Here is a 26,585-nt window from a genome sequence, read left to right on the forward strand (position 1 = left end):
TGGATTTTTTAAATATTTTTTCGAGAACAATAATCGTGGATTTTTTAAATATTTTTTCGAGTTCAATAGTCGTGGATTTTTTAAATATTTTTTCGAGTTCAATAGTCGTGGATTTTTTAAATATTTTTTCGATTTCAATAGTCGTGAATTTTTTAATATTTTTTCGATTTCAATAATTGTGGATTTTTTAATTATTTTTTGGAATACAATTATCGTGGATTTTTAAATATTTTTGAAAGACAAAAATCGTGAATTTTTTAAGTATTTTATGGAAGATAATATTCGTGGATTTTTTTTTTAATATTTTGGATTTTTAAATGTTTTTTGGATCCATGTTTTTAGCTCATCTTACCCTGTTGTATCTTTGCATCAAATTGGTTGAGGTACTTAGAATTTTTGAAGTTTTCCTTTATACCCATTACTTTTACATACTCAATTAAAATTGACAATATCAATCCATACATCCTCATATAAAATTGAATAGCCTCTTATGATTTTATCAATTTAATTGAATTCAATTTCTTATAACAACCTATCCACAGCCTCTTATGTTAAGCCTTCTTTTCTCTCTTTCAAAATCCGAATATTCAATATTAATTAAATACAATTTGAAAATTAATTGAATGGAATATCGTTGTCGGTTGAGTAAAACCACAATGCTAGAATTAATGATTTATATGCAATGTTGTTGACACACACATACACATGGGGCGTATGAGTGTCCATTAAAATAGTAAAGTAAATTTGAATGAATGGGCGAGCGTATGAGTAATATTAATAAATTAAATTACGTACATGCATTTGATAAATTGCATTTGTCTATGATGAAATATATTTCAATTAATGTCATTTTCAATATAAGAATAATGTGAAATGTTTGATAGAGAGCTTATGTCAATTGTTGATGATGTAGTAAATGCAATTGATGGGGAGAGTGAATGGGACAATAAATGGTTCAAATGCAAAGCAATAAAGGGAAGGAGAGTATAGTAAAGTACCACCAGAAATATGAAGTGTTATCAATAAATTTTTTAATCATTGATGACATACTTTTTATACATTTTAATACATTTTTACTTTTTTATCTCTCTCTTTAAATAATTTCTTCACACAGCTTTAATATCTATGTATATCGTTAAAGTGTTTTTACATATATAACAACAATAGCAACACCAGCAATATCATTTATTTTTATTTCCTGCAGAACTGTGCGAAGAAATGGAAATTGTTGTTTGCATTTACTTTCTACTTCTTCTGCGTTTGCCTTGTTTACTTCAATTGGCCATGTCATGCCTTGATGGTGGTTAGTAATGGCGGTGTATGGCGCGTATGCTTTCCAATATCCGGCCTATATAAATTTCCGTTACTGCCCATCCGCCAACTGCTAACCATCTAGGCTGAACTAAACTAGGGTGTTTTTATTTGTTTTTGTCTTATGTTAATGCTAATCAGAAATCCAATTGAATTTTATTGTAATGGTCATTCAACTGAGTGGAGTGGAGTGGACTGGAGATGAGGATGAAGTAGAAATAGCAAAGAAATAATCTCAAATAGCTGCTATCGAAATAGGTCTAATGTCTGGCAAATAAATACTAACAACCTGAAATAATATTCAATGTTCCATTTTGGCGTAAAATAAAAATAAGAAATGTTGGGTGTTTCATTTCCTGTTCGGGTGGGTGGTGATTATCCCCATCATTGATGTTACCAATTGCCAATGAAATGTAATTCATGTAATGTCTAAGAAATATTTTGGGGGATGTAAATCGTAAATCATTTGATAATGCGTAATGAAACAATAAAATATAAAACCAGGGCCAAAGACAAACGAGCACAATAATCGTGGATTTTTTAAATATTTTTTCAAGCACAATAATCGTGGATTTTTTAAATATTTTTTCGAGCACAATAATCGTGGATTTTTTAAATATTTTTTCGAGCACAATAATCGTGGATTTTTTAAATATTTTTTCGAGCACAATAATCGTGGATTTTTTAAATATTTTTTCGAGCACAATAATCGTGGATTTTTTAAATATTTTTTCGAGCACAATAATCGTGGATTTTTTAAATATTTTTGAAAGACAATAATCGTGGATTTTTTAAATATTTTTGAAAGACAATAATCGTGGATTTTTTAAATATTTTTTCGAGGACAATAATAGTGGATTTTTAAAATATTTTTTCGAGGACAATAATCGTGGATTTTTTAAATATTTTTTCGAGCACAATAATCGTGGATTTTTTAAATATTTTTTCGAGCACAATAATCGTGGATTTTTTTAAAAATTTTTTCGAGAACAAAAATCGTGGATTTTTTTAAATATTTTTTCGAGAACAATAATCGTAGATTTTTAAAATATTTTTTCCAGAACAATAATAGTGGACTTTTTAAATATTTTTTCGAGAACAATAATCGTGGATTTTTTAAATATTTTTTCGAGAACAGTAATCGTTGATTTTTTACATATTTTTTCGAGTACAATAATCGTGGATTTTTTAAATATTTTTCAAAGGACAATAATCGTGGATTTTTTGACATATTTTTTTGAGGACAATAATCGTGGATTTTTTACATATTTTTCCAGGACAATAATCGTGGATTTTTTAAATATTTTTTCGAGCACAATAATCGTGGATTTTTTAAATATTTTTTCGAGCACAATAATCGTGGATTTCTTAAATATTTTTTCGAGCACAATAATCGTGGATTTTTTAAATATTTTTTCGAGGACAATAATCGTTGATTTTTTAAATATTTTTTCGAGCACAATAATCGTGGATTTTTTAAATATTTTTTCGAGCACAATAATCGTGGATTTTTTAAATATTTTTTCGAGCACAATAATCGTGGATTTTTTAAATATTATTCCAAGCACAATAATCGTGGATTTTTAAATACTTTTTTCTAGCACAATAATCGTGGATTTTTTAAATATTTTTCCAAGCACAATAATCGTGGATTTTTAAATACTTTTTTCTAGCACAATAATCGTGGATTTTTTAAATATTTTTTCGAGCACAATAATCGTGGATTTTTTAAATATTTTTCCAAGCACAATAATCGTGGATTTTTAAATACTTTTTTCTAGCACAATAATCGTGGATTTTTTAAATATTTTTCCAAGCACAATAATCGTGGATTTTTAAATACTTTTTTCTAGCACAATAATCGTGGATTTTTTAAATATTTTTTCGAGCACAATAATCGTGGATTTTTTAAATATTTTTTGAGCACAATGATCGTGGATTTTTTAACATATTTTTTTGAGGACAATAATCGTGGATTTTTTACATATTTTTCCAGGACAATAATAGTGGATTTTTTAAATATTTTTTCGAGCACAATAATCGTGGATTTTTTAAATATTTTTTCGAGCACAATAATCGTGGATTTTTTAAATATTTTTTCGAGCACAATAATCGTGGATTTTTTAAATATTTTTTCGAGCACAATAATCGTGGATTTTTTAAATATTTTTTCGAGCACAATAATCGTGGATTTTTTAAATATTTTTTCGAGCACAATAATCGTGGATTTTTTAAATATTTTTTCGAGCACAATAATCGTGGATTTTTTAAATATTTTTTCGAGCACAATAATCGTGGATTTTTTAAATATTTTTTCGAGCACAATAATCGTGGATTTTTTAAATATTTTTTCGAGCACAATAATCGTGGATTTTTTAAATATTTTTTCGAGCACAATAATCGTGGATTTTTTAAATATTTTTTCGAGCACAATAATTGTGGATTTTTTAAATATTTTTTCGAGCACAATAATCGTGGATTTTTTAAATATTTTTTCGAGCACAATAATCGTGGATTTTTTAAATATTTTTTCGAGCACAATAATCGTGGATTTTTTAAATATTTTTTCGAGCACAATAATCGTGGATTTTTTAAATATTTTTTCGAGCACAATAATCGTGGATTTTTTAAATATTTTTTCGAGCACAATAATCGTGGATTTTTCAAGTATTTTTTCGAGCACAATAATCGTGGATTTTTTGAATATTTTTTCGAGCACAATAATCGTGGATTTTTTAAATATTTTTTTCGAGCACAATCATCGTGGATTTTTTAAATATTTTTTCGAGCACAATAATCGTGGATTTTTTAAATATTTTTTCGAGCACAATAATCGTGGATTTTTTAAATATTTTTTCGAGCACAATAATCGTGGATTTTTTAAATATTTTTTCGAGCACAATAATCGTGGATTTTTTAAATATTTTTTCGAGCACAATAATCGTGGATTTTTTAAATATTTTTTCGAGCACAATAATCGTGGATTTTTCAAGTATTTTTTCGAGCACAATAATCGTGGATTTTTTAAATATTTTTTCGAGCACAATAATCGTGGATTTTTCAAGTATTTTTTCGAGCACAATAATCGTGGATTTTTTGAATATTTTTTCGAGCACAATAATCGTGGATTTTTTAAATATTTGTTCGAGCACAATCATCGTGGATTTTTTAAATATTTTGTCGAGCACAATAATCGTGGATTTTTCAAGTATTTTTTCGAGCACAATAATCGTGGATTTTTTGAATATTTTTTCGAGCACAATAATCGTGGATTTTTTAAATATTTTTTCGAGCACAATAATCGTGGATTTTTCAAGTATTTTTTCGAGCACAATTATTGTGGATTTTTTAAATATTTTTTCGAGCACAATAATCGTGGATTTTTCAAGTATTTTTTCGAGCACAATAATCGTGGATTTTTTGAATATTTTTTCGAGCACAATAATCGTGGATTTTTTAAATATTTTTTCGAGCACAATAATCGTGGATTTTTTAAATATTTTTTCGAGCACAATAATCGTGGATTTTTTAAATATTTTTTCGAGCACAATAATCGTGGATTTTTTAAATATTTTTTCGAGCACAATAATCGTGGATTTTTTGAATATTTTTTCGAGCACAATAATCGTGGATTTTTTAAATATTTTTTCGAGCACAATAATCGTGAATTTTTTCCATATTTTTAGGACAATAATCGTGAGTTTTTTACATATTTTTTTAGGACAATAATCGTGAATTTTTTACATATTTTTTAAGACAATAATTGTGGATTTTTTACATATTTTTCGAGGACAGTAATCGTGGATTTTTTGACAAATTTTTTGAGGACAATAATCCGGGATTTTTTACATATTTTGTCGAGGACAATAATCGTGGATTTTTTACATATTATTTCGAGCACAATAATCGTGGATTTTTTAAATATTTTTTCGAGCACAATAATCGTGGATTATTTAAATGTTTTTTCGAGCACAATAATCGTGGATTTTTTAAATATTTTTTCGAGCACAATAATCGTGGATTTTTTAAATATTTTTTCGAGCACAATAATCGTGGATTTTTTAAATATTTTTTCGAGCACAATAATCGTGGATTTTTTAAATATTTTTTCGAGCACAATAATCGTGGATTTTTTAAATATTTTTTCGAGCACAATAATTGTGGATTTTTTAAATATTTTTTCGAGCACAATAATCGTGGATTTTTTAAATATTTTTTCGAGCACAATAATCGTGGATTTTTTAAATATTTTTTCGAGCACAATAATCGTGGATTTTTTAAATATTTTTTCGAGCACAATAATCGTGGATTTTTTGAATATTTTTTCGAGCACAATAATCGTGGATTTTTTAAATATTTTTTCGAGCACAATAATCGTGGATTTTTTAAATATTTTTTCGAGCACAATAATCGTGGATTTTTTAAATATTTTTTCGAGCACAATAATCGTGGATTTTTTAAATATTTTTTCGAGCACAATAATCGTGGATTTTTTGAATATTTTTTCGAGCACAATAATCGTGGATTTTTTAAATATTTTTTCGAGCACAATAATCGTGGATTTTTTGAATATTTTTTCGAGCACAATAATCGTGGATTTTTTAAATATTTTTTCGAGCACAATAATCGTGAATTTTTTCCATATTTTTAGGACAATAATCGTGAGTTTTTTACATATTTTTTTAGGACAATAATCGTGAATTTTTTACATATTTTTTAAGACAATAATTGTGGATTTTTTACATATTTTTCGAGGACAGTAATCGTGGATTTTTTGACAAATTTTTTGAGGACAATAATCCGGGATTTTTTACATATTTTGTCGAGGACAATAATCGTGGATTTTTTACATATTATTTCGAGCACAATAATCGTGGATTTTTTAAATATTTTTTCGAGCACAATAATCGTGGATTATTTAAATGTTTTTTCGAGCACAATAATCGTGGATTTTTTAAATATTTTTTCGAGCACAATAATCGTGGATTTTTTAAATATTTTTTCGAGCACAATAATCGTGGATTTTTTAAATATTTTTTCGAGCACAATAATCGTGGATTTTTTAAATATTTTTTCGAGCACAATAATCGTGGATTTTTTAAATATTTTTTCGAGCACAATAATTGTGGATTTTTTAAATATTTTTTCGAGCACAATAATCGTGGATTTTTTAAATATTTTTTCGAGCACAATAATCGTGGATTTTTTAAATATTTTTTCGAGCACAATAATCGTGGATTTTTTAAATATTTTTTCGAGCACAATAATCGTGGATTTTTTGAATATTTTTTCGAGCACAATAATCGTGGATTTTTTAAATATTTTTTCGAGCACAATAATCGTGGATTTTTTAAATATTTTTTCGAGCACAATAATCGTGGATTTTTTAAATATTTTTTCGAGCACAATAATCGTGGATTTTTTAAATATTTTTTCGAGCACAATAATCGTGGATTTTTTGAATATTTTTTCGAGCACAATAATCGTGGATTTTTTAAATATTTTTTCGAGCACAATAATCGTGGATTTTTTGAATATTTTTTCGAGCACAATAATCGTGGATTTTTTAAATATTTTTTCGAGCACAATAATCGTGAATTTTTTCCATATTTTTAGGACAATAATCGTGAGTTTTTTACATATTTTTTTAGGACAATAATCGTGAATTTTTTACATATTTTTTAAGACAATAATTGTGGATTTTTTACATATTTTTCGAGGACAGTAATCGTGGATTTTTTGACAAATTTTTTGAGGACAATAATCCGGGATTTTTTACATATTTTGTCGAGGACAATAATCGTGGATTTTTTACATATTATTTCGAGCACAATAATCGTGGATTTTTTAAATATTTTTTCGAGCACAATAATCGTGGATTATTTAAATGTTTTTTCGAGCACAATAATCGTGGATTTTTTAAATATTTTTTCGAGCACAATAATCGTGGATTTTTTAAATATTTTTTCGAGCACAATAATCGTGGATTTTTTAAATATTTTTTCGAGCACAATAATCGTGGATTTTTTAAATATTTTTTCGAGCACAATAATCGTGGATTTTTTAAATATTTTTTCGAGCACAATAATTGTGGATTTTTTAAATATTTTTTCGAGCACAATAATCGTGGATTTTTTAAATATTTTTTCGAGCACAATAATCGTGGATTTTTTAAATATTTTTTCGAGCACAATAATCGTGGATTTTTTAAATATTTTTTCGAGCACAATAATCGTGGATTTTTTGAATATTTTTTCGAGCACAATAATCGTGGATTTTTTAAATATTTTTTCGAGCACAATAATCGTGGATTTTTTAAATATTTTTTCGAGCACAATAATCGTGGATTTTTTAAATATTTTTTCGAGCACAATAATCGTGGATTTTTTAAATATTTTTTCGAGCACAATAATCGTGGATTTTTTAAATATTTTTTCGAGCACAATAATCGTGGATTTTTTGAATATTTTTTCGAGCACAATAATCGTGGATTTTTTAAATATTTTTTCGAGCACAATAATCGTGGATTTTTTCCATATTTTTAGGACAATAATCGTGAGTTTTTTACATATTTTTTTAGGACAATAATCGTGAATTTTTTACATATTTTTTAAGACAATAATTGTGGATTTTTTACATATTTTTCGAGGACAGTAATCGTGGATTTTTTGACAAATTTTTTGAGGACAATAATCCGGGATTTTTTACATATTTTGTCGAGGACAATAATCGTGGATTTTTTACATATTATTTCGAGCACAATAATCGTGGATTTTTTAAATATTTTTTCGAGCACAATAATCGTGGATTATTTAAATGTTTTTTCGAGCACAATAATCGTGGATTTTTTAAATATTTTTTCGAGCACAATTATTGTGGATTTTTTAAATATTTTTTCGAGCACAATAATCGTGGATTTTTCAAGTATTTTTTCGAGCACAATAATCGTGGATTTTTTGAATATTTTTTCGAGCACAATAATCGTGGATTTTTTAAATATTTTTTCGAGCACAATAATCGTGGATTTTTTAAATATTTTTTCGAGCACAATAATCGTGGATTTTTTAAATATTTTTTCGAGCACAATAATCGTGGATTTTTTAAATATTTTTTCGAGCACAATAATCATGGATTTTTTAAATATTTTTTCGACCACAATAATCGTGGATTTTTTAAATATTTTTTCGAGCACAATAATCGTGGATTTTTTAAATATTTTTTCGAGCACAACAATCGTGGATTTTTTAAATATTTTTTCGAGCACAATAATCGTGGATTTTTTAAATATTTTTTCGAGCACAATAATCGTGGATTTTGTAAATATTTTTTCGAGCACAATAATCGTGGATTTTTTAAATATTTTTTCGAGCACAATAATCGTGGATTTTTTAAATATTTTTTCGGGGGCAATAATCGTGGATTTTTTAAATATTTTTTCGAGCACAATAATCGTGGATTATTTAAATGTTTTTTCGAGCACAATAATCGTGGATTTTTTAAATATTTTTTCGAGCACAATAATCGTGGATTATTTAAATGTTTTTTCGAGCACAATAATCGTGGATTATTTAAATGTTTTTTCGAGCACAATAATCGTGGATTTTTTAAATATTTTTTCGAGCACAATAATCGTGGATTTTTTAAATATTTTTTCGAGCACAATAATCGTGGATTTTTTAAATATTTTTTCGAGCACAATAATCGTGGATTTTTTAAATATTTTTTCGAGCACAATAATCGTGGATTTTTTAAATATTTTTTCGAGCACAATAATCGTGGATTTTTTAAATATTTTTTCGAGGACAATAATTGTAGAAAAACTTAGATATTACTTAGACAAAAAACGATCTTTGAGTAAATAACGGCAGATATTATAATAAAGGTCTTCGACACATGAATATTGAAAAACATTGTAAAAATATCGAACTTTTAGCCTTAAAGGGGAATATTGTTAAAAATTCCACTGTATTTAATTACACCGCGTTTTTATTATTTCCCATGTGCACCAACATCCTCTCTTTTACCTCTTAAACGTGATAACATTAAGTGGTCTCATTTTAATGTGTTATGGCATCGTTCAACCCAATTTTCATTCTCATTTTCATGATGACATCATAACATTTTATAAGTGTTTCACATTTAATTATGTCTAAAATATGTTAACAAAAAGCAAACATTGTTGATAGGCTAAGGATGTTTCCTAGTAAAATTAAAATGCGTTTAATGTCATTGGCGAAAATGTTTGCTGAAGTTTATTGAAGAAAATTGTTATTAAAATCATAAAAATAATGATAACTACACAGGAGCAGTGATGTCGTTATTTTGGAAATAATGGAACTGGAGTTTTTGAATCAATGATTAAACTCTGAATAACTCAAGATATTCAGATATTTAAATAAATTGCAATTTTTTTCCTCCGAAAACAACAAAATTTGGCCAACCTCACAGTAGACTCCAAGGAACTACTCTTCAGTTTTGTTTTAATTTTAAAATTTTGAATTTATAATTCTCGAATTTATTTCTACTTCCTTTTAATGACATTGTATTTTATCATATTATACTTGATTAAACATTTACAAAGAATTTGTCCTTCTTTGTTAAGAACAAGTTTTCGTTTGCAATTGTATTTTACTTTGTTAAAGTCTTTTGCTCTGGATATGTTTTTGGCATGGAAACAAATACTTTTTTTATGCCAGCGTCTTTTTTGTTGCAATTGTAAAACAAATTTGTAGTTATTGGGTGTTCTAATTTTAGTTAGTTAAGAAGGAAGATACATAAGGATAAAGGAAAATGCAAATGTTACATTGTGATGTAAAAAAATCACAAAGATCACAAAGTATAAGTTACCGTTAAAGAAATTATTTAAACCATTTTACTGCTTAAGCTATTTGTATTAAACACTGTTACTTACTTACTTACTTAGTTGGCCCATTACAGAACATTTGTTCCATAGACCGAACTAAGAAAAGATCTCCATTCCTCTCTGTTTTTGGAATACCGCGCCTTTCCATTTCTTCATCCACTTGTGTGCTCCATCGAAGCTTAGGCCTGCCGATTCTGCGTGCACCGCCATGTGGCATGTATTCATACGCCTTTTTAGCGGGTTCATCATCGCTCATTCTCATGATATGGCCTAGCCAACGCAATCGTTGCATCTCGATACGTTTAACTATATGCATGTCTTTGTATAGCTTATATAGCTCGTGCTTCATACGACGTCGATATTCACCGTCAACGCAAATCGGCCCGTAGATCTTTCGAAGAATTTTCCTCTCAAACACACCAAGCACTGCCTTATCTGCTTGCGCAAGTACCCATGCTTCGGAGCCATACATTAGCACGGGTAGTATCAGCGTTTTGTATAGTGTTATTTTTGTTTGACGAGATGTGGCTTTGTTTTTAAATTGCTTACTTAGACCATAGTAGCATCTGTTGACCAATACAATTAATCTTCTTATTTCACAACTGATGTTGTTTGTTGTGTTTATGGCAGTGCCGAGGTAGACGAAGTCTTTAACTACCTCAAAATTGTAGGTACCAACTTCCACAGTTGGTCCGAGCTCTATGGACGCTTTGCGCGTCGACACCATCAATTTGGTCTTTTCGCCGTTTACCGCCAGACCCACTTTCGCAGATTCTGCTTCGACCTTCCTAAAGGTATCAGTTACTTCCTTTACTGATCGTCCCATGATGTCTATGTCATCAGCATAGGCAAGTAACATGTGGCTATTGGTGTAAATTGTGCCATTTCTTTTGACATTTGCATCTCGTATTACCTTTTCCAGCAAAATGTTGAATAGGTCACACGAAAGGCTGTCTCCTTGTCTGAAACCTCTTTTGGTACAAATTTCTTCGGAGAGGTTCTTTCCAATTTTAACTGAGGACCTAGTATCAGTTAGTGTCATCTTACAAAGTCGGATGAGCTTTGCGGGAATACCAAATTCAGACATTGCATGGAATACCTTTGATCGGAGGGGACTGTCGAATGCTGCTTTATAACCGACAAAAAGTTGAAATGTGTCGATCTTCATCTCTTGGGTCTTCTTTTTTTTTTTTTTTTTTTTTTTTTTATTTTATTTATTTATTTATTTATTTTGTGTTTCTCCTGCACAACAAGACAAAAGTCTTATAAGTTACAGTACAGGATTGTAAATATAATCACATATCCGTGTGTTAAAATCATTAAAAATTACATAATTTTACTATTATAATAAGGGTAAAAATTGGGGATATATAAATTGTAATAAAGTTATGATAACAAAAATATATGAAATGAATATGAATAAGCATTAAAAATTGAATTACAATAAAAATTTTAATGTTTAAGTTACATATCCGTAATGAAAACAGCAGAAAGGACATTATGATCATACCAAACGTTTCATGTTATGATTGAAAAATAATGTTGAAGCCTTTTTTTGAAAGTAGTAACATTGTTGACGCGTTGTAAAACAGATGGTAGAGCATTCCAATGACGTATAGTGCCAATAAAAAATTGCCTTTCAGACACAAGGGTCCTCCGTCTAAAAGGTATAATCTTCTTTCCTCTACGCGATCTTGTAAATGATAGTCTTTTAAAGAGATACTTCGGTTTTTCTTTGAAAATAGCCTTATGAAGAAATTGTAATGATTTAATTTTAAGAAGAGTGTCAAAGTTTACCCCATAAAGTGATTTGGAGAATTGTGTGACATTTTGTCTTTTTCTTAAGCCATATACATAACGTGTTATACTATTAAATGTCACGTTCAGTTTATGACGACTTAGTGAATCGCAATTAGCAAATATTTCACACCCATACAATAAACCTGGCATCAAGAATGTTTTTGCCAAAAGGCAACGAATTTCGGGAGGAGTGTATGAATGCGTTAACCACAACGCCCGAAGTTTGGAATAGGTTTGACCAACGACAGCGTTTATATGGTTGTTCCAGTTTAAGGTGTTGTTGAAAATCACGCCAAGATTTTTTACGCTGGAGACCTGTTCAATTTTTTCATTGTTGACGAGGATATCAAAGTTTGGCAGTGAAACTTTTTTGTTTTTATGAATGATCAAACATTTTGATTTAGTTGGGTTTAAAACTAATCCATTCGCTTTAGCCCATTCGCACACTAGGGAGAGATCATCATTAAGTTTTCCTACATACTGACTAATCTTGTTTAGAGGACTACTCAAAAATATCTGCACATCATCGGCATACATGTGCACTTTGCTATGGCGTAGTTCTCTAGGATTTGCCGCAGGGTAAATATCTGGTCAATGGTGGACTTGCCAGGTCTAAAGCCACATTGGTACGGTCCAATTATCTGGTTGACCATAGGCTTTATTCGTTCGCACAGTATCCCTGACACTATCTTATAGGCAATAGGGAGTAGACTTATGCCCCTATAGTTGGAGCATACAGTCTTATCTCCTTTTTTGTGGACGGGACATAGGATGCTCAGGTTCCAATCGTCGGGTACGCGTTCTTCCTGCCAGATGGTGCTAACTAGCTGATGCATACACCTTATCAGCGCGTCGCCTCCGGTTTTAAACAGCTCGGCTGGTAAGCCATCGGCTCCTGCTGCTTTATTATTCTTCAGCCGGTTGATTGCTGTTTTTACCTCATCTTGGCCGGGTGGTATACATTCTATACCATCTTCTGGGATTGGATCTGCGGTATCATCGTCTTCGCCACTATTGGATACCAGCAGATTGGAGAAATGTTCCTTCCATATCCTGAGCACGCTATCTGTATCTGTTACCAGATTACCTTGCTGGTCTCTACAGGAGGATGTGCCTGTACCAAAGCCATCTGTTTGATGTTTCACTCTTTGGTAGAATTTTCGGACTTCATTCTGGCTCCTGTACATCTCGATTTTTTCACACTCCCGCTTTTCCATTTCTCTCTTTTTCTTGCGGAAAAGACGTTTCTCTTCTCTCCTTTTCACCCGATATGTCTCTCGTGCGCTACGCGTTGCTACTGATTGTAAAGTAGCTCTATATGCCACATTTTTATCTTCGGTAGCAGCACGACACTCCTGGTCATACCATGAATTCCTTTGTGGAGGTCTCTGGAATCCAAGTATGGATTTTGCGGCTGTTTGCATGGAGTGGGCAATATTTTGCCATTGTGTTGTTATGTTATCGGGACAAGGAGTGCTCGCGTTAAGCAATTGGGCTAGTTGAGTGGAATATGCTGTGGCTTTCTGTTGTGTTTGCAGCCTATCGATGTCCAACTTCCGCGTTGTGTCTGTTCGTGCTTTATTTGCAACGTTTAGACGGGTACGTACCTTTGCTGCAACAAGATAGTGGTCCGAATCAATGTTTGCGCCTCGGAACGATCGTACATCCAACACGCTGGATGAATGTCTTCCATCTATCACAACATGATCAATTTGATTACTTGTTCTTTGATCTGGGGACAGCCAGGTGCCCTTATGAATATCGAGATGATTAAATCTGGTACTGCTAACTACCATGTTTTTTGCAGCTGCAAAGTCTATCAGCCTCATACCATTGTCAGATGTTTCACTGTGGAGACTGAATTTCCTGACTGTTGGGCCAAAGATATTCTCCTTTCCAATTTTGGCATTAAAATCGCCTAGAATGATTTTAACGTCATGGGCAGGGCAACGGTCATATGTTTCTTCTAAGCGCTCGTGAAATATATCTTTGGTCTGTTCGTCCTTTTCTTCAGTGGGAGCATGAGCGCAAATAAATCTGATGTTGAAAAATTTAGCTTTTATTCGAATTGCAGCAAGTCTTTCATTCACTGGGGTGAAGCTGGATACCAGATGTTTTAGTCTCCGACTAACTACGAATCCGCAAGCAAACTCATGCTTTACGTCATGGCAGCTATAATACAGTGCGTCACCTTTAGGTGTTGTTGTGACGCCTTTCCCAAACCATCGTATTTCCTGTATGGCAGTAATATCGGCCTTGTACTTTTCAAGTACGTCTGCCAATGCGAAGACTGCACCTTCTCTATAAAGAGTGCGAACATTCCAGGTGCAGATTCGCAGATCATGGTCCTTAAAACGTTTGCGGGGTTCGTCAACTGTAGAGGGGTTTGTTTTTCTTTTCTTTCGTTTTTTCATAGTAGGCAGTTTTTTTCTAGGGGAGGGTTACTAACCCGACGCCCAAACCCAAGTTTTTAACGTTCTTATGGGTGAACGCGCGGCACATGTTAGCTCACTACCTTTAACGGGTGTTAAAGGCAGTTCCCCAGGTGACACCACGGGGAGGTCAGTGTCCACTTGAGATGAAAGAGGGACCAAGATAAATCCTGGGCTTTGCCATGTTAAAACCGGTCAGGACCATTCCTTGGTATCTTCCATCCCCTACGTCACCCATTAAACACTGTTAAGTTAGTATACTTTTGTTAAGTTAGTATAATTTTGGAATTGAATTATAAAAAGTGATGAAACTTCGTGCCATAACATATATTTTGCTTAAATGAAGTGTTTTAACTACAAAGACTTTACAGCCTGTTTATGTATTTCGAAACGCATGAGCGCATGAAAAATTAAAAACACCCTCAAATTTGGTAGTGTTTCTTACGAATTCATTTTCTTATCGACACACATAAATAGGCCCTCAATTAACTTAAAAATATTTAATTTACATTTTCTATCAATTTTACTGATTTGATTATTTATTTCTCTTTATATTTACAGGTAGGCACACGCTTAACAATAGTTTTTGAATTGCATATAATTTAGTAAGTAATATTGAAGTTTTCAAAACTTCATAGTTTTATCAAACCTAATTTAAACGCCAATTGCATTAGAGCTTTCTTTTGCGGGTTAACCTTTTTTCTGAGGATTTATTTGTCGTACACGCAATCGAAATGACATTTGAAATACAGTGGATTTATTATTTATTTTATTTTTGAAATATTTATTACAATTAAAAATCATAATAAAAAAATTATAAAAAAGGCACTAGCAACTAGGGCTATCGGCCTTAGGATTTATTAAATCCGGTTATATGTAAACGTTCTATTAAAATGCTATCATTATAAACATTTTCACGTTAAAAGCAATAATTATAGGTTTATACATTTGATAAGAAACATACATTTATGCCATTTTAGTTTTTAATACAGAACCACAGCCTGTGTTTAAATGACATGAAGGGAAATTTGAGGTAAATTATTGACAACACCCGTCGCTTTTGATATCTAGTAGTGAATTAGTTTCACTACCCAGTGACGAGAATTTGTGTAACACCCTGTGACTGAAAAACATTTTCATGGCAGGTGTGTGGAGTCGGAAAAATTGTGCTTCAGTAGTGCGATTCTCTAACTCATTTTTTGAGTTACCGAAAAAAATTTGGTAAAATTAAAATGTTTATAATTTCGGTAATTAACCATGTTTGTCGGTAGTTTAGCGACGAATAAAAAGTTTTCATAAACTTCTAGCGATAGCAAAAGTGTTGCCAACTTTTATTTGAATTTTTCATTCATAAATTTGGGTTTTAATTTTTTAATGCAGGTGTGTGGAGTCAGAAAAATTGTGCTTCAGTAGCGCGATGCACTTACTCATTTTTGAGTTACCGACAAAAATCGGTAAAATTAAAATGTTTATAATTTCGGTAATTAACCACGTTTGTCGGTAAGTTAGCGACGAATAAAAAGTTGTCATAAACATCTAGCGATAGCAAGAGTGTTGCCAACTTTTATTTGAATTTTTCATTCATAATTTTGGGTTTTAATTTTACCGATTTTTGTCGGTAACTCAAAAAAAGAGTTAGAGAATCCCACTACAGTTGTAGCTCGAGTGAAAAATAATTCATCCCCGGTGATCTATTACTAACGGCGAAGAATAATATTTACAGTGGTGCTCAAAAAGTTGCAACTAAAGTGACTATTTCACATTTTGTATATGGGCACAATATTTTCAAAATCAAGTTTTCCATTAAAAAAAATCAAAAATAAAATTTTGATACTGCATCAATTTTACATAGATTAAGACAAAAATCATCATTCCAAATCTGTGTTTGTTACCCACTTTGATCTTTGCGCGCAAACCGTATGGCGGTAGTACAGAAATCCTGCTTATTTTCATACATTCTTACTTTGTCCATTCCAAGCTGACACCATGTTTCAAAAAGGTCCTCCCTCACAGACCTATAAACGTGCATTTTAAAAGAATATTTGCCAAGGTCTATCAGGCCAACAAACTTAGATTTTTTAAAGAATATTTTTTAAGGACTATCAGACCTATAAACGCGGATTTTTTAAAGAATATTTTTCAAGGACTATCAAACCTATAAACGTGGATTTTTTAAAGAATATTTTTGAAGGACTATCAGACCCATAAACGCGGATTTTTTAAAGAATATTTTACAAGGACTATCAGTCCTATAAACGTGAATTTTTTTAAGAATATATTTTCACGGAATATTTTTAGAATATTTTTTAGGGACTACCAGACCTATAAACGTGGATTTTTCAAGGAATAGTTTTTCAAGGACTATCAGGCATATAAACATGGATTTTTCAAAGAATATTTTTTCAAGGACTATCAGACCTATAAACGTGAATTTTTAAAGAATATTTTTCAAGGACTATCAGACCTATAGACGTAGATTTTTTAAAGAATATTTTTCAAGGACTATCAGACCTATAAACGTGGAATTTTTAAAGAATGTTTTTCAAAAAAGCATTTTTGGAAGGAATATCAGACCTAAACGTGAATTTTTAAAGCTTATTTTGCAAGGACTGTCAGGCCTATAAACGTGGATTTTTTAAAGAATATTTTTCAAGGACTATCAGACCTATTAACGTGGATTATTTAAGGTTATTTTTCAAGGACTGTAAGGCCTAACAAAGTGGATTTTTAAAAACATATTTTTTAAGGATTTTTTAATAATATTTTTAAAATAATTTAATAATAATTTAATAATATTAATAATAATATTTTTAATAATATTTTTAAAAACTATCAAGAATATTTTTCAAGGACTATCAGACCTATAGACGTAGATTTTTTAAAGAATATTTTTTAAGGACTATCAGACCTATAAACGTGGAATTTTTAAAGAATGTTTTTCAAAAAAGCATTTTTTCAAGGAATATCAGACCTAAACGTGAATTTTTAAAGCCTATTTTGCAAGGACTGTCAGGCCTATAAACGTGGATTTTTTAAAGAATATTTTTCAAGAACTATCAGACCTATTAACGTGGATTATTTAAGGTTATTTTTCAAGGACTGTAAGGCCTAACAAAGTGGATTTTTAAAAACATATTTTTTAAGGATTTTTTAATAATATTTTTAATATCATTTTCAATGACTTTTTAAGCATATTTTTCAAGGAGTATCATACTTATAAATGTTTATTTTTAAAGCATATTTTTCAAGGACTATCAGGCTTATAAATGTGGATTTATATATGTTGTAATATGCTGTAAGGTTGTTCTTATAATATTCAAGCAATTAGCAAAAAGTAGACGATTTTATGAAGAAAAAAATCTATCTTTAGGAAGGTTGGCGTTTTTTATTTGGGATGACGACTTCTATTTTGTTTTTCAAAATAGTCAGGCTTAATCCCATATTCGTTGTTTTAATATTTTATAAAAACATAACTTAAAGTTGTTTGTGGGAAAAATTGGCGATGTTTACCAAGGGGTAAGGCAGGGAAGACTTTAGTTTCAGATCTCGCCACAGATCTTCATCAGTTCCCTTGTTTCTTGTTTTTCAACAAGAAACTTTTTGTACCCAAGTGTCAATTGCTCGCTCAAATAGATACTTGAGCAAAGAAACACTCTGATCGAGAATTTCTTTGTCACTACCTAAACTCGAGCAACTTCACTTGCAAACAAAACCAAATCTTGTTGAAGTTGCTTGAGTTTAGGTAGTGCAAAAGAAATTCTCGATCAGAGCGTTTCTATTCTCAAGTATCTATTTGAGCGAGCAATTGACACTTGGGTACAAAAAGTTTCCCAATTTTTCCCACTAATAAATTAATTAAATTAATTAAGCCTGACTATTTTGAAAAACAAAAAAAATCTATCTTTTATAATATTTTATTGAATAATAACGAATACAAAGTCGGCCAAAACTAAAGCATCCCCTCAGCAAATTTTTTTTAAATTATAATTGTTTTAACAAAACAAGGTTGTAAATTTGTTGTATGTTTCTTTTGATATCCTCCACCATAATATGGAGGGTATATTTAAATTTGTCATTCCATTTGTAACACATCGAAATATTCATCGGAGACCCTATAAAGTTTATATATTCTTGATCAGTGTAAAATTCTAAGTCGATTTAACCATGTCCGTCTGTCCGTCCGTCTGTTGAAATCAAGAAACAGCTTGTAATTTTTAAGTTAGAGCTTTGTAATTTGGTATAGAAGTTTCTATTACTCCTAGTGTTTAGGTGAGAAGAGAAAAGACAACCTTTCGGTTTGGTTGAGGATTCAATTCTAAATATTTATTGAAAAGTATTTTCTTAAATGCTACCTAAACTATTCTAACTTAGACTATACGTTGACATATCATGCATCTTATCAACGCAAGCAGCGCACATGGAGAGTGTTTTGTCCCCCCATGCTACAGTGTATGCCTTCTATTGATCGCGTCACTATCTTTGTGTGTGGACCTTATTACATTATTTATTCTCTGTACACACACATCGATTTTACGACCCATAATGATAATTGATACATTTATACTAATGTACTTAAGCTATTATCATAAATCTTAAATACTTAAAAATAACATAAGTGTTTTATTCTAAATTGAAAGTGCCATGCCATGTTCATAATTTTATGGACACCTAGGATATTTGGTATTACAAATGGGCTATAGCGATCCACGTTTTGATATAGCCCCCATAGAACGGTATCACCCGATTTTCGGTATTTTTGGAGGTTTTAGGTTTCATTATCAGGGGCCACCGTGGTGCAATGATTAGCACGTCCGCCTTGCATTCAGAAGGTCTGTGGTTCGAATCCCAGGCCAAGCAACATCAAATTTACAACGGTGTCAAAATTACCCCTCAGTAATGCTGGCGACATTTCCTGAGTATTTCAGCCATGAAAAACTTCTCTATAAGTGGTGTCGTAAGACACGGCGTTCGGACTCGGCGATAAAAAGTAAGTCCCATATCATTGAGCCAATATGAATCAGCGTGCACTCATTGATATGAGAGAAGTCTCCCTTCGGCGATGTTGTGGGAACATATGTGTAGCTTCATTACCACCCCAAAATGACTGAAATTTGGTACTTAGCCTTCGTTGGTGGTATACAACTTTCTCCCCAAATTGTGTCGGTATAGGTCACGCCTTCATATAGCCCCCATAGAACGGTACCTCCCGATTTTCGGCATTTTGTAGGTTGTGGCATCAATATTCCTCCGAAATGGCTGAAATTTGGTATTTAGTATTCGCTGGTGGTAAAAACTTTCCTCCGGTACAGTTCCACGATTTAATATAGCCTTCACAATTTTCGGTATTTTGAAGGGTATGGTCACAATAATCCATCGAAATGGCTGTAATTTGGTATTTAGTAATCGTTGGGGGTACAAAACTTTCCACCTTAAATTTGTAGGTATAGGTCTACGCCTTCATATTGCCCCCATAGAAGGGTACCTCCAATTTTTCTATATTTTTATGGTTGTGGCTTCAATATTCCACCAAAATGGCTGACATTTGGTATCCGATGGTAGTATAAAACTTTCCCCCAAAAATTTGTCCGAACAGGACCACGCCTTCATCAATATTCCTCCGAAATGGCTGAAATTTGGTATTTAGTATTCGCTGGTGGTAAAAACTTTCCTCCGGTACAGTTCCACGATTTAATATAGCCTTCACAATTTTCGGTATTTTGAATGTTGTGGTCACAACAACCCAACAAAATGGCGGAAATTTGGTAATTAGCCTACGTTGGAAGTAAGAACTTTTCCGACTGAAATCCGTCGGCATAGATCGACGTTTCGTTATAGCTCCCATAGAACGGTTATCATCAATATTTGTCATCGGAACCTTTGACAAGTTGATGGTGGCTTAGAACGCTAAGACAATTTTATTTCTTTCGGTTGATTTTTGAGGTAACGATCTCCCAAAAGTCCCAATTGAAAGCTAAGATCAGGAGTTTGGGCAGGCCAATGGAGAACTTCTGGCGAATTGTTTTGGAATCTTTTCTTAACCACTTTCGATGCATGTTTTTTGGCTCGTTATCTTCCTGGAATATCCATCTAAGTGGCATTTCTTCTTCAATTTAAGACAATATCACGCCTTTTAATACGTTACGATACTTGAAACTATCCATCATTCCATTAATTTTATGAATTATAACAATTCCTTACCCCTAGAAAAAATTCCAGACCGTTATGTTCCGCCTCCATGTTTTACAGTGCCTTTGCAATATTTAGAATTTAACCGTTGCCATTTTGTCCACGCATTATGCCATCTGAATCCTTTAAATTAAACTTAGATTCATCAGAAAACAGCACGGTCCTCAATTTTTAGACATTACAGTGAAGGTGGGTCCTTGCGAGTTCAAGTCTGGCTTCTTCATTTTTTGTTTTGTTTTTTTTTTGTCGTAAACTGAATAAGCCGGTCTTTGCAGCTCTTCTGCAAATCGTTATTTCGCTAATTTTTAAATCTAAGCGATTTTGTATTTGACCAGAAGATGCTGTAGCATTATTTTTGACCGAATATGAACAATATCGGCTAATGTTTTGGTATATGCCCCTTATAGCGGTACCTCTCGATTTTCGGTATTTTGAGGATTTAAGACACATTTTTCTGTTAAATTAGCTGTAATTTGGTACTTAGAGTTCCTAGTGGTCACAAAACTAATTAATAATTTAAAATCCTCAATGCCTACAAGATGTGCGAGTGTCATCCAGAATAAAGGATACGCAACAAAATATTGATTTTTCTAGTTTTTTTGTTCCTTAAATTCCAGTTTTGGAATTTTTAGTAAAAAATTTGGAAAAAGAAATATTTTTTATACGCATCATTTCGTCCAAAAATATGTTGTGTTTCAGAACTAAAAAGTTTTTACAATTTAAACAACTCTTGCATATTTTTCTCAAACGCCAAAAAGTTGAAAATTGTTCCCTTCTCATTAAACAAAAAAACCCTTTAGAACATTTTTCATGACAAATTTTGGCGGGTATGTCGACTTTGAAATGTCTTCCAATTTTTTGACGTTCCTGTACTTCTTGTACAAATGTGTATGTGGAACTCATTGTTAACATTTCGTTCATTGTTAACATTTTTGCTCTTTTGTTTACTATTAAAAAGTGCGGGAACGAAACTATGCGTGGTATCCAAAAACATTATTTTAATTAGCACATTTTGCATCGTATCAAAGTTTACATGCTGAAGAGTGTAAGCCTGAAGGCTGAAGGTAGAACAAAATTGCTATACATTTGTAACCGCCGTGCAAATATAAAACAATTTTGTTTCAATAATTTAGCATCGACTGTAGTATGTGTCCGATTGTTCACCCGGTTTTTCTAACGGTGAGTGCATTGGTTAAACGGTTCTTGTCTTCGATAACAGGAACGTGCGAATTTAAATTTTTCAGGTTACACCCTGTGTTTTGATGGGAAGTTGTGGGTCATTAATCGGCTACACCCTGTGTTTTGATGGGAATTTTGGGGTATTGTTCGACTACATCCTGTGTTTGGTAGTAATACTACACCCGGTGGTTTGTTTCGTTGCTTATTAAGTTTCTTACAAAATTGGTGTCTTAAAAAAGACCGGCAAACCGACAATAATCTCTAATTTATGTCATTTTAAATAGATGGCACTAATGTAGCACAGCACCTCTATGACACTCACTATATTTCTTTAGGAGAAATTCGGCCAGACAATTATGAATATAAGGAGCTTCATACTCTTAAAACTCTTAGACGGCATCGTAGGCGGTCACCGTAGTATAAAAACGAATGATATTTCAATGAAAATACAATAAGACTAAAGTTTGCTAAAGTTTTCTTCAGTACTGACGATCCAACATTTAGAATGTGTTATATTGGTAAGAATGTAGCAGCCCAGCAAACCAATCGTACCGACATCTTAAAGAAATCGGAATAAAATTCGGAGGATACGTCCGATGTCCGATCTGAAATCGTAACGATATCTTAACAAAAGTTGTATGAAGTGGTTGACATAATTTCGGAACGAAATGTCGGGGCGACATCGTATCGATTTCGATCCGATTTCGTAACGAAATCTGAAGAAAATCCTTGGGAAATTCTTTCCGACATTCGTTCCGAAATCGGAAAATCTATACTATTTCCGCTCCGAAAAATCGTTTAGAAATCGGAACGAAATCTGAACGACGTTGCTTCCGAAATTGTTCAGACGTGTCGGACATCCGACATTTGGTTCGCTGGGAGTCGACACGATAGTGCTCCATACGCAGTAGTAGTGGTTTGGTTCTTGATACTGGTTTGTAGTATTTGCGTTGTAGCGGCTTTGACATAGTTAGCGTGCTGATGATACTCGCAGACTTTGTCGGATTGATTATACTTGTCGTGTAGTCGGGTTGAAGTGACTCAGCTATAATAGGCATGTTGATAACACTTAGAACAGAAGTCGGTTTGATGATACTCAACTGTAGTAGTCCTACTGATGATGCTTTAAAATATTTTTTTAAAAAATCCACGATCATGAGAAACCTTTAAAAATTTTTTTAGAAAATCCACGATCATGAGAAACCTTTAAAATATTTTTTTAAAAAATCCACGATCATGAGAAACCTTTAAAATATTTTTTTAAAAAATCCACGATCATGAGAAACCTTTAAAATATTTTTTTTTTAAAATCCACGATCATGAGAAACATTTAAAATATATTATTTAAAAAAAACCCACGATCATGAGAAGCATTTCAAAGATATTTTTAAAAAATCTACGATCATGAGAAGCCTTTAAAATTTATTTTTAAAATAAACCTTTAAAGGATTTTGTTTAAAAAATCCACGATCATGAAAAGCTTTTAAAAGGTATTATTAAGAGAACCACAATCATGAGAAGCCTTTAAAATATATTTTAAAAAAATCAACGATTATGAAAAGCCTTTAAAAGGTATTTTTAAAAAAACCACGATCATAAGAAGCTTTTACAAGATATTATTTAAAAAATCACTATCAAAAAAATCCACAATCATGAGAAGCCTTTAAAAGGTATTTTTAAAAAACCCACGATCATGGGAAGCCTTTAAAAGATATTTTTAAAAAACTCCACGATCATGAGAAGCCTTTAAAAGATATTTTAAAAAATCCACGATCATGAGAAGCTTTCAAAAGATATTATTTATAAAAACCACGATCATGAGAAGTCTTTAAAGTTTATTTAAATAAAATGTATTTAAAAAAAAAATCCACAATCATGAGAAGCCTTTAAAAGATATTAAAAAAAATCCACGATCATGAGAAGCCTTTAAAAGATATTTAAAAAAACTTACAATCATGAGAAGCCTTTAAAAGATATTTAAAAAAAACCGATCATGAGAAGCCTTTAAAAGATATTAAAAAAAATCCACGATCATGAGAAGCCTTTAAAAGATATTTAAAAAAACTTACAATCATGAGAAGCCTTTAAAAGATATTTTAAAAAATCCACGATCATGAGAAGCTTTCAAAAGATATTATTTATAAAAACCACGATCATGAGAAGTCTTTAAAGTTTATTTAAATAAAATGTATTTAAAAAAAAAATCCACAATCATGAGAAGCCTTTAAAAGATATTAAAAAAAATCCACGGTCATGGGAAAACTTTAAAAGATATTTATAAAAATCAACGTTCATGAGAAGCCATCAAAAGTTATTAATAAAAAATACTCACGATCGTGGACTCAACTGTAGTAGTCCTGCTGATGATGCTTTTAAAAATATTTTTAAAAAATCCACGATCATAAGAAGCTTTTAAAATATATTTTAAAAAATCCATGATCATGAGAAGCCTTTAAAACCAATTTTTTAAAAAATCTATGATCATGAGATGCCCCTACAAGACATTTTCCAAGATCATGCTTCAAAAAATATTTTTAAAAAATCCACGATCATACAGAGACTTAAAAAAATATTTCTAACAAATCAAGGATCATGCAGAGACTTCAAAAACTAATTTAAAAAAAATCGATGATAATGCAGATACTACAAAAAATATTTTTAAAAAATCCAAGATCATGAAGAGACTTCGGAAATTATTTTAAAAAAAATCACGTTCATGCAGAGACTTAAAAAAATATTTCTAACAAATCAATGATCATGCAAAGACTTAAAAAAATATTTTTAAAAAATCCACGATCATGCAGAGACTTAAAAAATAGTTTTAAAAAATCCACGATCATGCAGAGACTTAAAAAATAGTTTTAAAAAATCCACAATCATGCAGAGACTTAAAAAATAGTTTTAAAAAAATCCACGATCATACAGAGACTTAAAAAATAGTTTTAAAAAATACACGATCACGCAGAGACTTAAAAAATAGTTTTAAAACATCCACGATCATGCAGAGACTTAAAAAATAGTTTTAAAAAATCCACGATCACGCAGAGACTTCAAAAATTTTTTTTTTAAAAATCCACGATCATGCAAGTCATACGGTGACTTCAAAATTTTTTTTAAAAAGATCCACGATCATGCAAGTCATACGGTGACTTCAAAATTTTTTTTAAAAAGATCCACGATCATGCAGAGACTTAAAACATAGTTTTAAAAAATCCACGATCATGCAGAGATTTAAAAAATAGTTTTAAAAAATCCACGATCACGCAGAGACTTAAAAAATAGTTTTAAACCATCCACGATCATGCAGAGACTTAAAAAATATTTTTAAAAAATCCACGATCATGCAGAGACTTCAACAAATATTTTTAAAAAATCCACGATAATGCAGAGACTTAAAAAAATATTTTTTAAAAATCCACGATCATGCAGAGACTACAAATTTTTTTTTTTTAAATCCACGATCATGCAAGTCACACAGAGACTTCAAAAAATATTTTTTTAAAAAAATCCACGATCATGTAGTGACTTCAAAACATACTTTTAAAAAGATCCACGATCATGCAAAAACTTAAAAAATATTTGTAAAAAATGCACGGTCATGCAAAGACATCAAAAATATTTTTAGAAAATTCACGATCATGTAGATACTTCAAACATATTTTTAAAAAATCAGCTGTAATGAAAAGATTTCAAAAAATATTTTAAAAAATCCACGATTATGAAAAGCTTTGAAAAAAAAATATTTTTAAAAATTCCACGATTATGAAAAGCTTTGAAAAGATATTTTAAAAAATACACGATCATACAGAGAACTCAACAAATATTTTTAAAATATACCCGATAATGTAGAGACTTAAAAAACTATTTTTAAAAAAGTCCACGATCGTGAAAACTTCAAAAGACATTTTTAGAAAAATCTACGATCATAAAAACTTCAAAAATTATTCTTAGAAAAATGCACGATCATTAAATATTTCAAAAAAATAGTTTTAGAAAAATCCACGATCATGCAGAGACTTCAAAAAATATTTCTAAAAAATCCACGATCATGCAGAGACTTCAAAAAATATTTCTAAAAAATCCACGATCATGCAGAGACTTCAAAAAATATTTCTAAAAAATCCACGATCATGCAGAGACTTCAAAAAATATTTCTAAAAAATCCACGATCGTGCAGAGACTTCAAAAAATATTTCTAAAAAATCCACGATCATGCAGAGACTTCAATAAGTATAAAAAAATCCACGATCAAAAATATATTTTTAAAAAATTCAGGATCATGAAGAGACCTCAAAAAATATTTTTAAAAAATCCCCGATCCTGAAAAGCTATCAGTAAATATTTTTCCTTCAAAAAATAACTATCGTGGAAAAATATTTTGAAAAATAATCAACAATAGATACGTATTTCAGCTATCGGCCAACATGTAATATTACGTCATCACATTTGTTATATCAAAGAAGCTAGTAATATTGTGTTATTATTCTTCAATTAGTTCATATAGATTAACCACTCATACCTAAAATAAGGTTTCCCATGGCGATGTTTTCAAGTGTACTGCTTACTAATTTATTTATTTTTTCTTGTTGAAGGCTTTTGATTTATTTGTGAGATTACTGTCTTATCGCTGTTTGACTGTCATCAACAACTTTATGATACATTCTTGTTTTATGATTATAGATTCTTTGTATGGATACCTACCGAATACCCCACGTTGTTTGAACTCTCTCCTTCTTATCTTGAGATTATTTAGCTTAGCAAATACCTGTTTCTTTATTTAACAATCAGTGCGATAAGCACCAAATGATTTATTA

General features: G+C 30.9%; 1 protein-coding gene across 2 annotated transcripts in view; it reads left to right on the forward strand.

The window, feature by feature from the left end:
- Window positions 1–26,585, forward strand: part of LOC141393987 (uncharacterized) — a 402,117-nt gene that overhangs the window by 362,452 nt on the left and 13,080 nt on the right. The window contains exon 3 of one of the 2 annotated variants that reach the window (XM_073967673.1): window positions 14,968–15,231. The exons of the other annotated variant lie outside the window; for it this stretch is intronic. Coding sequence (XP_073823774.1) covers window positions 14,968–14,996 — 29 coding nt within the window. The 3' untranslated portion in view covers window positions 14,997–15,231. Of the gene's footprint in view, window positions 1–14,967; window positions 15,232–26,585 lie in introns of those variants that run through there. 2 annotated transcript variants of the gene reach the window in all.

This window comes from Musca autumnalis, unplaced genomic scaffold, assembly GCF_047663935.1.
Source record: "Musca autumnalis isolate F117 unplaced genomic scaffold, ASM4766393v1 scaffold_2, whole genome shotgun sequence".
NCBI lineage: Eukaryota > Metazoa > Arthropoda > Insecta > Diptera > Muscidae > Musca > Musca autumnalis.